The 12,565-nt window shown below is 27.9% G+C and overlaps 1 protein-coding gene across 3 annotated transcripts; it reads left to right on the top strand.

The window, feature by feature from the left end:
- Positions 1–417: 417 nt before the first annotated feature.
- LOC129967054 (DNA/RNA-binding protein KIN17-like) lies at positions 418–11,019 on the top strand. 3 transcript variants are annotated; one of them, XM_056081697.1, is made up of 4 exons: positions 418–527; positions 696–767; positions 1,722–1,764; positions 9,766–11,019. In XM_056081697.1, exon 4 carries the CDS (start codon positions 9,773–9,775, stop codon positions 10,937–10,939), a length of 1,167 nt encoding a protein of 388 aa, XP_055937672.1. In that variant the 5' UTR covers positions 418–527; positions 696–767; positions 1,722–1,764; positions 9,766–9,772; the 3' UTR covers positions 10,940–11,019. The 3 variants fall into 3 exon arrangements, with proteins under 3 accessions (XP_055937672.1, XP_055937673.1, XP_055937674.1); XM_056081698.1 differs by lacking the exon at positions 418–527 and adding an exon at positions 557–579; XM_056081699.1 differs by lacking the exon at positions 418–527 and adding an exon at positions 572–593.
- The last annotated feature ends 1,546 nt before the right edge of the window (positions 11,020–12,565 follow it).

The raw sequence follows: 12,565 nt of genomic DNA, 5'->3' as shown, positions 1-12,565 counted from the left end.
ATTTGATATCTTTGAATCAACTTTTTTGTTAATAGAATTTCGTGCTTGTATAACTAAGTACCTATTTTCTTTATATTTTTCAATTATTAATTCATTTTCTCTACTCATTCTATAATTTCATACTTTCATGCAAAATTGCACGCAAACAAACCTTTAAACTTGTAAGTATGTCGTGCTTGAGAAATGCTCGTCCTCTATAGTTTATTTTAATTCATTAATTTATACTTGCCATGCATAGTTTCTAGTTCTAGTTTTTATTGCCACCTAGGCCGAGAATCAGTTTTAGAAACAGAAGCGAAAAACATTTCTAAAGTAAAAATCGTCTGCTTCTCCGTACAGCGTTGTAATACATCCCATAGCAAATGCTTGTATTAGTACGCCATAAAAAAAAAAAAAAAAAATACATTACTGCGCATATCGTTTCACGCAGGGTTTACCAGAAAAGAGACGTGCGGCGATTAGCAGTAGTTAGATTTGGCAATAAGAAAGGTAAACAAGTTGGCGACATCCTGATCATACACGACAAGGTAAGAATCCCCTGTTTACTATTCATGAATGATAGATATATTTGATGTAAAGGTATCGATTCTAAAGTAACCGCAATTAATATCACTCTTATTCAAATTGGGTCTAGTCGATATATTTGCTTTCATCTTTTACTGATTTTTTTTTCTTTGTTTCCATTTTGTGTCTAGAAGCAAGCTTGTCGAACTCTTGTTTAACGGTCAGAAAATTTCGTTCAAAGCTGTATTCTAATTCAAATAATCGTAAGTATATTACAACGAAAATTTTGTAATATATGTTATTTATATATTTGGTAGAGGGGGAAAGAAATAATATTTATGGTTTTAAACTTAAATTATATTTGTGTGTGTGTGTTCCGTGTCATACTTTATAAAAAAAAGGAGAAATATTTTTATCTTGTGTTATAGTTAAGATGATGTTTGATTTTTCGCTAGTCATGCAAAAATTTGTCTTAAGTTCATCGTCTTAGATGGTTACCAGAAATGATAACAAATATACAATAGTATAAAAGGGTGTGAGTTAACCTTCTTATCTGTTGATGTGTATCTTATTCATATAAGTTTCATATATACACATTTTCAAATAATAAAGAATATTAATGTAATTTTAAAGATTTTGAGTCTGAGGCAATTATGTTGAGGATTATCTATAAAACACACTATATACGAATTTAGTGTTTGCTTATTTTACATAAGCACACAACTGCATTTTAGAAGTATTATTTACTAAAGTGGATGCATAAGAACCACTGGTCAATGGATTATAATGTATACAGAGAAAAAGTAGTATCTGAAATCAATGAACTATTGTTCGGTTTGTTTATTACTCGACAGCCATTTATGGTTTCCGAAGTATCCTTGTAGGACACTTTTTACCATTTGATTGGCGCAGTATGGCCAAATGTGGCTGTTGCGCCAATAAACCACACAAACCAACCAACCATCCTTATAGCAGAGGAACAATTTTACTGAATTCTAAATGGGATGACCACATTAACAAAAATGTTTAACCTGCAAAATCAGGGCTTAATTTCCAACTGTATATATTTCTAAGTATTATTTTGGTGATTAAAATTTTAGAAATGCTTCCACATGAAAAAAAAGATTGTAAATTTCTGGCTTTGACTTATCTTAATAATATTGCATTATTTGTAATAAATAAAAGTTTCTTATATAATTTTTTCTCTTAAATTTTAGGTTCATTTATTGGATTTTTGTAAACTGTTCATTTGTATAAATAGTAAGTATTTCTTGAAATTTTTATTAAGCTTGGAAAGTTTCATTTTAACCATTAAAATTTCAAGATATACGAATTATATGTTTAATATAGTTTGTAATGTAAATTAAAGAAATATAGTGTGACTCAGAATCGCCTATTTAGAAATACAATATTTAGATCAAACCATGTTTTCTATCTGATATTATTATTTATTTATTTAACAGGTATATAATATTATGAAAAGTACTTTATTTTGGAAAAAGGCCCTCATAAAATGCTTAATTTTCTTGAAGTGCAAAGAAAACTTGTTTTTGGTTTTGTTTCATTATTGAAATGATAAATTAAAAGTATAGTCATACGGATGCATTAATATGGATAAAGATGTAGTAATATTAATGAAGTTAATATGGGCTAAATTAAACTGAAAGTTAGGAAATTAATTATGTTTAACCCTTAACTGGGTATGTGCTGTTTGTGAGACCGCTAGTGATCAATTTTCGGTCACACCTGTTCTATTTTTATCTCAATTGAATGGACTGTAGCTTCCTGTTTTGTGAACTTCAATACATGTACACTTTTTCAACCGATTTCAGCGGATGCTTTTAAAAATAATTCAGTTATTTCTTTGAGCATGGTCTTTAAGACCGCATCGTCCTGTTATTGTCCCAATGATAAACAAGGCTTAGCAAATGGCACTAAAACTTGGGCCTCGAAATATCATCCAATTTACTGATCCTATTATGAAGCAGTACTCCTGACACTTTTAAATGGAGCAGAAAGTGATTTTAGTGATAAGGATTATTGTATGGAAGAGTTTTTCGATAAAAGCTCGCATTTAACTGATTCTGATATGTGTGTTAAAACATATTTAATTTTTCTAGTGATAATGTATTTTGAAAAATTAATGAAATATATTAATATACCGATATATATATATAAATATATACAGAATTTATAGGTTGATTTTATACTAGTTCTTAACTTGTATATTTAAAATGCCCTAGAAAACAGTGCTATGAAAGCCAACAAGCCGATAAATAAAGGGCCAATTTTGCCCATTGTTAATTTTTATATTTTTTATATAATTGTTGAATTTTACATTATATTGTCTTCTATATACCTTCATATACTGTAAAAATAAATATGATTTAAAAAGTAATATGTTTTTTCTAGAATATTATTTATTGCAACATGTAATTTGAGAAGAAAATGTACGTTCCAATGCATTTACTTTTTTCAATGATAATATATTTTTAAAAATTTATAAAACATATCTATATTCCATGAAAAATATCTGCAAAATATATTGGCAGTTTTCCATACTAATACATTTATTAGAAAATTTGAGTGTAAATGAAATTGGATCTTTGACCACACCTTCCCAGTTAAGTCCTAAAATTTCACCTCCCCAATTAAGAGTTAAGAAAGAAAACAGTAAAAACGTAGAATTTGAAGAAGGGATCCTGAGGGAAATAAATCAAAAGGTACCAACATATATTAAGATTATGCTGAATGACCGTTTTCTCACCTGCTCTCCTTTTCTTTGATTATGTTTATTGCTGGTTATTGAAATGCTGGAAAGAGACTGTAAAAAATACATACTTTGTTATACTTGTTGCAACTCGTAAGGTGTTTGAATTTCAATTTTGAGTGTTTTAGATCATGAAAAATTTATTTTAGTTATCCTGAAAAAATGTATGTTTAACCTTTTATGTGTTGTGAAAAAAGAATACACAGATTGGTCCAGTCTAAAGAAAATAAGAATAAGCTGATGTGAATTTGATTATGCAAAGAGATATATCAAACATGGGAGAAGTTGCTCTAAAAGCACTTATTGTAAATTTTCTTTATAATGTTATACATTCAATCATCATTCACATTAATATATTGTTTTGGGTATTACCTTGGATGTCATTCAATTTAATTCATTATGGTATCTTATTATATTAGTCAATTGCATAAACATTGTGCATAGCATCAAAGTGCTTAAATTTGAAAACCACTTTTAATTACTTTAAAAGTAATTTATTTTGAGGAAAGGGCCTTAAAAAGTGCTTATTTTTCTTGAGAAATGCAAAGAAAGATTTTTGGTTTTGTTCCCCACTTATTAAATACAATAATTCGAATGCATGATGATAAAGAATCAATAAAGAAAACCAACAAAAGGGAAGAAATCCAAGTGTTCCAACACTTATTAAAATGATGTTTATGATTTTATTTTGCTTCCTCTTTCTTTAACCATATTCATTACCATTTAATAAAATGATGAAATAGTTATCAGGAGGGGCAATATGAAATACATACTTTGCCATACTGGTTACGATTCGGAAAACGTTCAAACTTCAATTTTCAGTGTTTTAGATGTTGAAGTATTTATTTAAGTTATGCTTGTGTATTCTTCTTTAACAGTACTTTTTATGTATTGTTTAAGAATACACAGATTGATGCAATTAATGAAAAATAAAAAATATTGCAGGATGAATTTGGTGTGCTAGAGAGAACATTTGAGAAGTTATCCTAAAAATACTTACAGTGAAACTGCTTTATAGTATGTTACACATTCAGTCATCATTCTCATTAATGTCATTTTGGAACAACCCTTTGAATGACCTATCAAAGAGATTTTACTGTGCTGTATTGAATTGTAATTGTGGTAATTACTCAGTCGCATAAAATTTTTTATGATGAGATTTTAACTTGAAACCATAAATTTTTTTTGCATTGTTTTTTTAGTGTTCACATTCATTTCAAAATTATTATTTGTTGGACCAATCTTGAAAAATTTTAGTTTTTACTAGGGGGGGGGGCATTGTTAAATACGGCACTTAGATTTTTTTAAAAAATAAAAAAAAATTCCAAAATTTTTATTTTTGAGGGTCTTAATTTTATCATTTTATAACAAAGTATTGTTTTTTTTTCTTTTCTTTTCATGATTCTTATAGAAATTTTTTCCCAGTAAAATTTCTCTTCACATATGAGGTTTGTCTTGAATGACAGAGCAATATGCTACATAAACAATTGAAGTTAAGAGCATGAAGTTTGAACATGTATTTTTAGGGTATTAAAGGCTGACTAAAAGTGGATTTTCCAAAATTTTAATTCAAAGTTTAATTAAAAGATAAAAACAGAATTTCAACATATTTTCACCACAACATCAAAGCATATTATCACACAACAATTATTTTAATACTATTTTAAGGGCTTAAAATATTAGCTTTTCAATGAAAAAAGTTTGTTTGAATGGAATGCATTTTTTCTTTTGTCTAATTTTTGAAAAATTAGTTTTGGACACAATTTATAACAATGATATTTATTATAATGAAATACAAAACAATATCCTTGCTTCTTCGAATCATCGCATCGCATTATTTTACTGCTCTTAGTCATGATAAAAGGAAACAAACACAAAAATGCTTTTGTTGCTTTTATTTAAATTTAAGATTTTTAAGCAGGCCATTGAATAAGATTTTTTATTTGATAAGTTTTTTTAAATATTAAAGCAATACAATAAAAAAATTCATGCTATTTTCAAAAAATGCTTCAACTGCCATTTTTTATTTTCATTTTGCTTCTAACTACAGAACTGATTTTTGTAAAGAAAAAAATTGCAATATATATATATATATATATATATATATATATATATACCGTAAAATTGTTTCATACACTTTTGTTTTCTCAGTTTCAGATTCTATTATTTTTCAACAATGTTAGCTGTTACTTTTTTTTTAACTTTTATAGATTTATTTTTAAATAAAGTCTTTTGATATAGGTTTGGGCAAAGGCTTGTACTGATTGACAGAGCCATACGCATCATAAACCATTGCAGTTAGGGACATGAAATTTGGCAGGAGTAGAGTAGAGGCCCATTAAGAATAAAATTTTCAAAATTTCAACTTGTTTAAATGAAAAATAAAATAATTTTTAATAATAATTTATTAATAAAAATAAAATTTTCAATCATAACATCAGAGCATGTAATCCCAAAAAAATTATCTTTAAAGTGTCTTAAATCTTAAAAAAAGTAGCTTTACAATTATATTATGAAACGAAATTAAAAATACCAAGTCTCTTCACTCTCATACCAAGTCTCTGTTTCAAACCTGCATTCTACTTCAATCAAAATATGTTATATATATAAATTGAGTCTATTTATTTGAGTTTTAACTTGATGAACCAGTGAGACTTTTTCCTGCACTGATGCTTATATTTGACTGTTAATTAAAATCCTTGCTGAGTTATTGCACTAAATATTGTCCTCCTATTTGGGGTCTAGAATGAAATTCTTATTTCACTAGTGTTTGCTTATCCAGTCAATGAAAATGAAAAAAAAAAAAAAAAAAAAAAAACAACTAAGTTTTAAATTAAACAAAATCAGTCATTTATATTTAACATTTTTAATATTTATATTTAAATTTACTTAATTTATTTTGAACAGCCATTTATTGTTGGACTCTAAATTGATAGTGTTTGTGCATGATTTTTCAAAATAAAACTAAAGATTTATTGAGAGCTCAGAGCTGCAATTGTTTCTATGAAATCATTTTTTGAAGACAGATAAAAGTTGAGAAATGTCATAACATAAGTGCTTAAATTGTTTTCACAAATAGCATTTAGAGTGATGTTACACTCTGCATCTGCAAAATATCAAATTGCTGATATAGAAAATGCTCAACTGAATATGTAACATTGATATAATATGGTAACATAACTTTGTTTATGGAGTGTAAACATATTTATATCAGAATAATCCAATGCATTTAAATTTTTGGAAAAGATATCCTGATTTATAAGTAGTTAGAACATTACATGTGCAAGTAAAAAAAGAAAAAATGCTTTTAAATATTATTATTATTATTAGAAATTCACAAAAAAATAATTCTCAATAAAATGTTTTATGTTTCTGAATATTAATGCCATTTCTGATTATCCTATAAACATTTAGCAAATTATGAAATTAAAATGTAAAAGAACTATATAAAAGATAATTATTGATTGAAAAACTACCGTAATATTAATCTTTATCTTAAAAACAAAATAAAATATTTTTGCAGTTATCTTAAGTAATTTTAATTCAAGATACTTATTAAGCAAATTAATTCAAGATACTTATTAAGCAATTAAAATAGTGCCTATTTTAAAATAAGAAAAAGCACATGAAATCAAGAAACATAAATAATTTTAATTTACATATGCAAAGAAGATTGGTGCCTTATATCCCCTTTGTATAAATAGAATTGAAGTAATAAACATCTAAATCTGTCTAGTATCTGATAAATAAATATCAAACATTTGTCCAATCCAACATAGAACTGGTTTCATTATCATTTCACTCATATAAATATATATAGCATAGGTCGATTAATTATTCAACAAATATACCCTTCCTGAATCAATTCTAAAGTGATGTCCTCAAATAAAATAAGATAGGGTTAATTCTGAATGGTCAGAAAATTCGATATCAGCATAAAAAATTCAATTAAATCCAATCTACATAAAAATTTTGATGAAGTTCAATTAACATCAAAATTTAAATAGCTATCAAATGGTGGACGGACATGTTGTACCGTTAAAAATAATCTTTATCTTAAGTGTAAAATAAAATATGTTATAAATTTGAAAAGAAGCATTTTTTAATTATAAAATTTGAAAAATGATATATATTTGATAATATTAAAGCACATACTATAGAAAAGCATACTGATTTAAAAGTAAAAGAGAAAACATACCAATGTAATTTCTATTTATATACAATATGAAATAAATCCTAAAAATAATGTTGTACCATACCATCAACAATTATATTCCTTCCTGAAGCAGCTCCAAAGCAATGCTTCCAAATCCTAAGTCAGTAAATATTGTCAGGACTGATTCTTGATGTATGTAGAAATTCAGTGAGAATTTACATTTTGATTAAATTTGATCAACATTAAATACTTGATAGAAAGGGAAAATTCTATAATCACTAGTTTTCAGAACTTTATAGGGCAAAAAGTTGGCATATCTTGATTAGATAAAGCTTTTGTACTATAAAGAAAAGCAATTTAAACTATGTTTGAGTAATTATTATTATTATTATTTGAGGACATATTTCTTCTATGTAATTATTTTGTTGTGCTTTTTATGTTTATTACAATTTTTATATTTTAATGACTACTTTTACCATTAAGTATATAATAATACATTTTTATGTAATGTTATTGTAAAAGCGGCTTAAATTATTTATAGCTAAGTTTAATGACAGTTATTAAGTCATTTTCAACAATTTGGAATGAATGACATTATTTTACATCATCCATGTGTTAATCCTACAAGCATAGTGATTCATATTTGCATCACTTAACATTCTTGCTTTTTTAAATTAGTCCTGAATAATTTAAACATTAATTTATAAAATGATAAGATATTTACTTTTAATTTTAAGATAGAATATGTTTTGATAAATACAAGGTTAGTAAAAAAAAAAAAAAAAACGTTTTCTTTTTCAAAGGGCTCTGGAATGCATTCTATGAGTCCAATTGAGATAAAATTTGAGCTAGAGGTAATTCAGAGGACACTCATAATATTTATTAAATTTAAAAATAGTATCAAAATTCGTCATTAGATGGTGCTCTAACACAAATGGTAGTTATTTGCATATAATGAAAATGTGGAACATCTTTTGTGTTACAGCGAATGCCTGTTAGCATTATTCTTTGAGTAAAAAACAGACGGATTTTGCACATCACGCCTACGTTGCAAAATATGGCTATCGTGGTTGTTGAAATCAACAGTCAGTCGCTGCATGGTAGTGTAACTCTGCAAATTGTTCCCACGTATTGAATGCCCTGTATTCCACTATACGGAAAATCGTAGATTGAACTTTGCATTTTTATCCCTATAAAATCAAATCTGTGCACTTAATGTAGGATGGAGACTCAGACATTCACAAAATTTTTGCATTTCAGTTCTTCCTCGAATAGTGGTTACGACACTTGACCATGAAACATTTTATGGAACGTTGAGACCCTTTTTTAACCTCAGTGGACAAGTTAACTTCCACAATTGTCCAATTTGGGCAGCGGAAAACTGTCATACTATCTATTTACAACTTTTGCACCCTGAAAAAGTGATAGTAGGGTGTGATTTAATGTCTACTATTTTTGGACCATATTTTTTTTGAAGGGATAGCTGCAAATGAAATTCTAACCTATTCTGTCGCAGAACAAAGAAACAGTGACACATTGAAGGGTTCAGTAATTCCACAATTTTAACTGCTTGGATGCCTTCAGGTCATCATTTTCATGCAAGATGGTGCATACATATTGATCGGCATACAAAACGGTGTGAAAATAGCATTTCACAAATGCACGATTGATCAGCCTTCATTTTCATATAGCTCATCACCTCTTAACGACTTTTGTTTAAGCGGTTTCTTGAAGAACAGTATTTACTGTCAAAGGCCAGTATCGGTGCCAAATCTGAGCAGCATTCAGAACCATGTTCTTGATATTCCAGCAGACTTATTTCGGTCACTTATGGAAAATATGGTTCTGCGGTAAGAGCACATTGTTTAATGTGAAACGGGGGTAAAGCATATTGAACTACTTTTTATATATGCTACTCTTTTATGTTACTTAACATTTATAAAGCATATTAAATGTTTTATATTCTTATAGTGCCGCGCATCGTTTGATTTTTATGTTAAAAATTTTCGTTTAACAAATGTCAAGCATTTTATATGAATTATCTTTTTTTTTCAAATTTTATATCATTTGAACCTTTAGAACGCATTCTAGAGACATCTGAATTGGGAAACTTATCCTTGCTTAAACTAATTCTTGCATAATCCTCTGTGTGAATTGAAGAATTAAGTTTAAAAATATTTCTTGCTCATAATCCGTTCATTTATTTATATATATTTTACGTTAGCTTTGATAAAAAAAAAAAAAAAAAAAAAAAAAAGCCTAAATTAGCAACATTGCTGTATTTAAAATTTTCTGTAGTTTTGATGTTGTTAATTAATTGAATTGTCTTTTTCAGGGAAGCAATGCCTAAGCATGGATTTCTGACCCCTAAGGCTATTGCAAATAGAATCAAGGCCAAAGGTTTGCAGAAGTTGCGATGGTACTGCCAAATGTGTCAAAAACAATGTCGAGATGAAAATGGTTTCAAATGTCACACGAGCTCAGAATCTCACCAGAGGCAACTCCTGTTATTTGCTGAAAATCCTGACAAATATATAGACCAATTCTCACAAGAGTTCTTAGATGACTTTATGCAACTGCTGAAACGGCGATTTGGAACCAGGAGAGTCCATGCTAATCAAGTGTACCAGGAATACATTGCTGATCGTAACCACCTCCACATGAATGCCACTCAGTGGGAGACCCTCACTGATTTTGTAAAGTGGCTTGGGCGTGAAGGTCATTGTACTGTTGATGAGACAGAAAAAGGTTGGTTCATAAGTTATATTGACCGAGACCCTGAAACAATTAAACGCCAGGAAGCCCTAATGAAACATGAAAAGATGAAACTTGATGATGAAGAAAGAATGGCAAAACTTTTTCAGCGCCAAATGGAGAGAGATAAATCGAAACCTAAACCAGAATCAGTTTTCACAGAACTTAAAAAGACAGATGAAGATGAAAAAATTGCATTCGCCATGAAATCTGTTGATGCAAGTAAAAAATCTGCTATTGATGTAAAACAGAATCCTTTGATCACTGCTGTTGCCTCAAGAACTGATAATTTAAATAGCTCAAAAGATAAGAAAACTGAAGATAAAAAAAGGAAATTAGCCCTGGAGGAAATAATAGAGCAGGAAAAGGCAATTCAAGAGAAGAAAAGTCGGAAAGACTATTGGCTTGCTTCTGGAATTATCGTTAAAGCTGTGTCCAAAAAGTTGGGGAAAGAATTCTATAATAAGAAAGTGCTAGTAACAGAAGTTCAAGACAATTATTATGCTATTATAGAGACTCTCGACTCTGGTGAAAAAACTGTTGCACATCAGAAGCAACTGGAAACGGTTATTCCTAATGTTGGTAGAAAACTTCTAATACTTAATGGAGCTTATCGAGGATGTGAAGCAGTCCTTTTAAATGTTAATTATGAAACATTTTCTGTTAATGTTAAAATCTCAGGAGGTTCTTTCAAAGGAAAAGTTTTAGATTTTGTTAAATATGAAGATGTTTCCAAGTTACACAAGCAAACTTGATTCTTATTAGAGTAAGATAAAATTTATAAATGTATAAAAGTCTTATTTTTTTTCAATCTGTATTGTGAATATGAAAATTAAACACTTATGCTTACATTGCTTTTCTTTATATGTGTAATATGATCCTTACTTTCTTCTTTTAAAGAGGTTTCTTATATACTATTTTTATTTACATGTTTATATAATTTTTTGCTTAAACTGTCTTTAAATCTTTCCTGCATCCAAATATTTTTCTGTATGCATCCATGAAATGCATCCTAAATATTTTTCTGTATTTCAGACTTAGTCTTTATGCTTATTTAAAGAAAATTTTGCTTTAATTTTTCCATTCTCAATTTAAAAAATTGCCTTTATCCCACTAAATGCAAATTTTAAGTGATTAAATCGGTTTGTTAAACAAAAATATACAAAAAATTTATTAAATAACAATTTGAAAAATTCGTTTGGGAAATTTTTGTTGGAGATATCTGCTAATCACTTTTGGCTGTGAATTCCGAATTTTTGACAAAAGCATGTTTTTTGAATTTTATTCATAGCCCCAAAATTCTTCTGTGAAATAGTATATGGGACGATATGCTTCTTAAGTTTTTCTTATAATATACTTTTTAGGGTTTAAAAAATAATATTCCAATATATAATTAATAATATTGGAAAAATATTCTTTAATTTACAAATTGAAGGACAGTTTTAAAAGATTTAATTTTTAAGATTAAAAGATTAATTTTTTAACTTGTCTGTCTGAAATTCTTTCTGAATATGACATAATTTCTTGTTAATTATAAAAAAAAAAAAAAAAAATGTGATTCATTTCCTGTAATTAATTGAATTCCAGAGGGAAACTTTTGTCACATTTATTATTATTATTTCACGGGAAGCAATGAAAAGATTAAGTAAATAAAAGAAATACTTAAAAGATGTTCAAAATCGCATTTTATTTCATATTTCAGAGCAAGTCTAGACTTTGAAAAATCTTGTATACTCATGCTATAAAAAATAGAATTAATTGCAGATTTGTTTTTAAATTGGACTATTTTAATTTTTCAAAAATTAAAACTTATGTACATATTTATTGCGAGCTAAAAACCATAAATGCTATAACAAAATTAAAAATATATTAATGTAGAGTCTTCACTATTGTAGCACTTAGCACCTTCCCACTTTGAGATTCGAGTCAACATTTCGATAGAGTCTACGACAAAGAACACTCTTTCTCCTTTTATCCTTAATTTGAGAATCTACAGGGCCACCATATCTCCTTTGTTTCCTGATACTCAATTCCAGGATAAGATTTTCTCTATTCCCACAATACAGCTTCATCATCAGTGAAAAGTTTGTTATTTCTATGCTTCTCTGAGATTAATTCATTAAATTGATCTTAATTTATTGAAAGAAAATGATATCATAACATGAATCCAATCCAGTAAATCGATGGGCAAAATTAGTTTTTTTGATGCTTAATAACATTGTTTTAAACTTTTATCTTTGGTGCATTTGCATAAATCCCACCTTTATGTACATATTTATTGCGAGCTAAAAACCATAAATGCTAAAGACAGAATTTAATGAAAATTTAAATATTTATTTTTGTTGCCCTTGCTTTTTGCATATGATCATTTGACTGCTGGG

This window comes from Argiope bruennichi, chromosome 4, assembly GCF_947563725.1.
Source record: "Argiope bruennichi chromosome 4, qqArgBrue1.1, whole genome shotgun sequence".
In the NCBI taxonomy this organism is placed as follows: Eukaryota; Metazoa; Arthropoda; class Arachnida; order Araneae; family Araneidae; genus Argiope; species Argiope bruennichi.
This window is presented reverse-complemented; position numbering and strand designations above follow the sequence as displayed.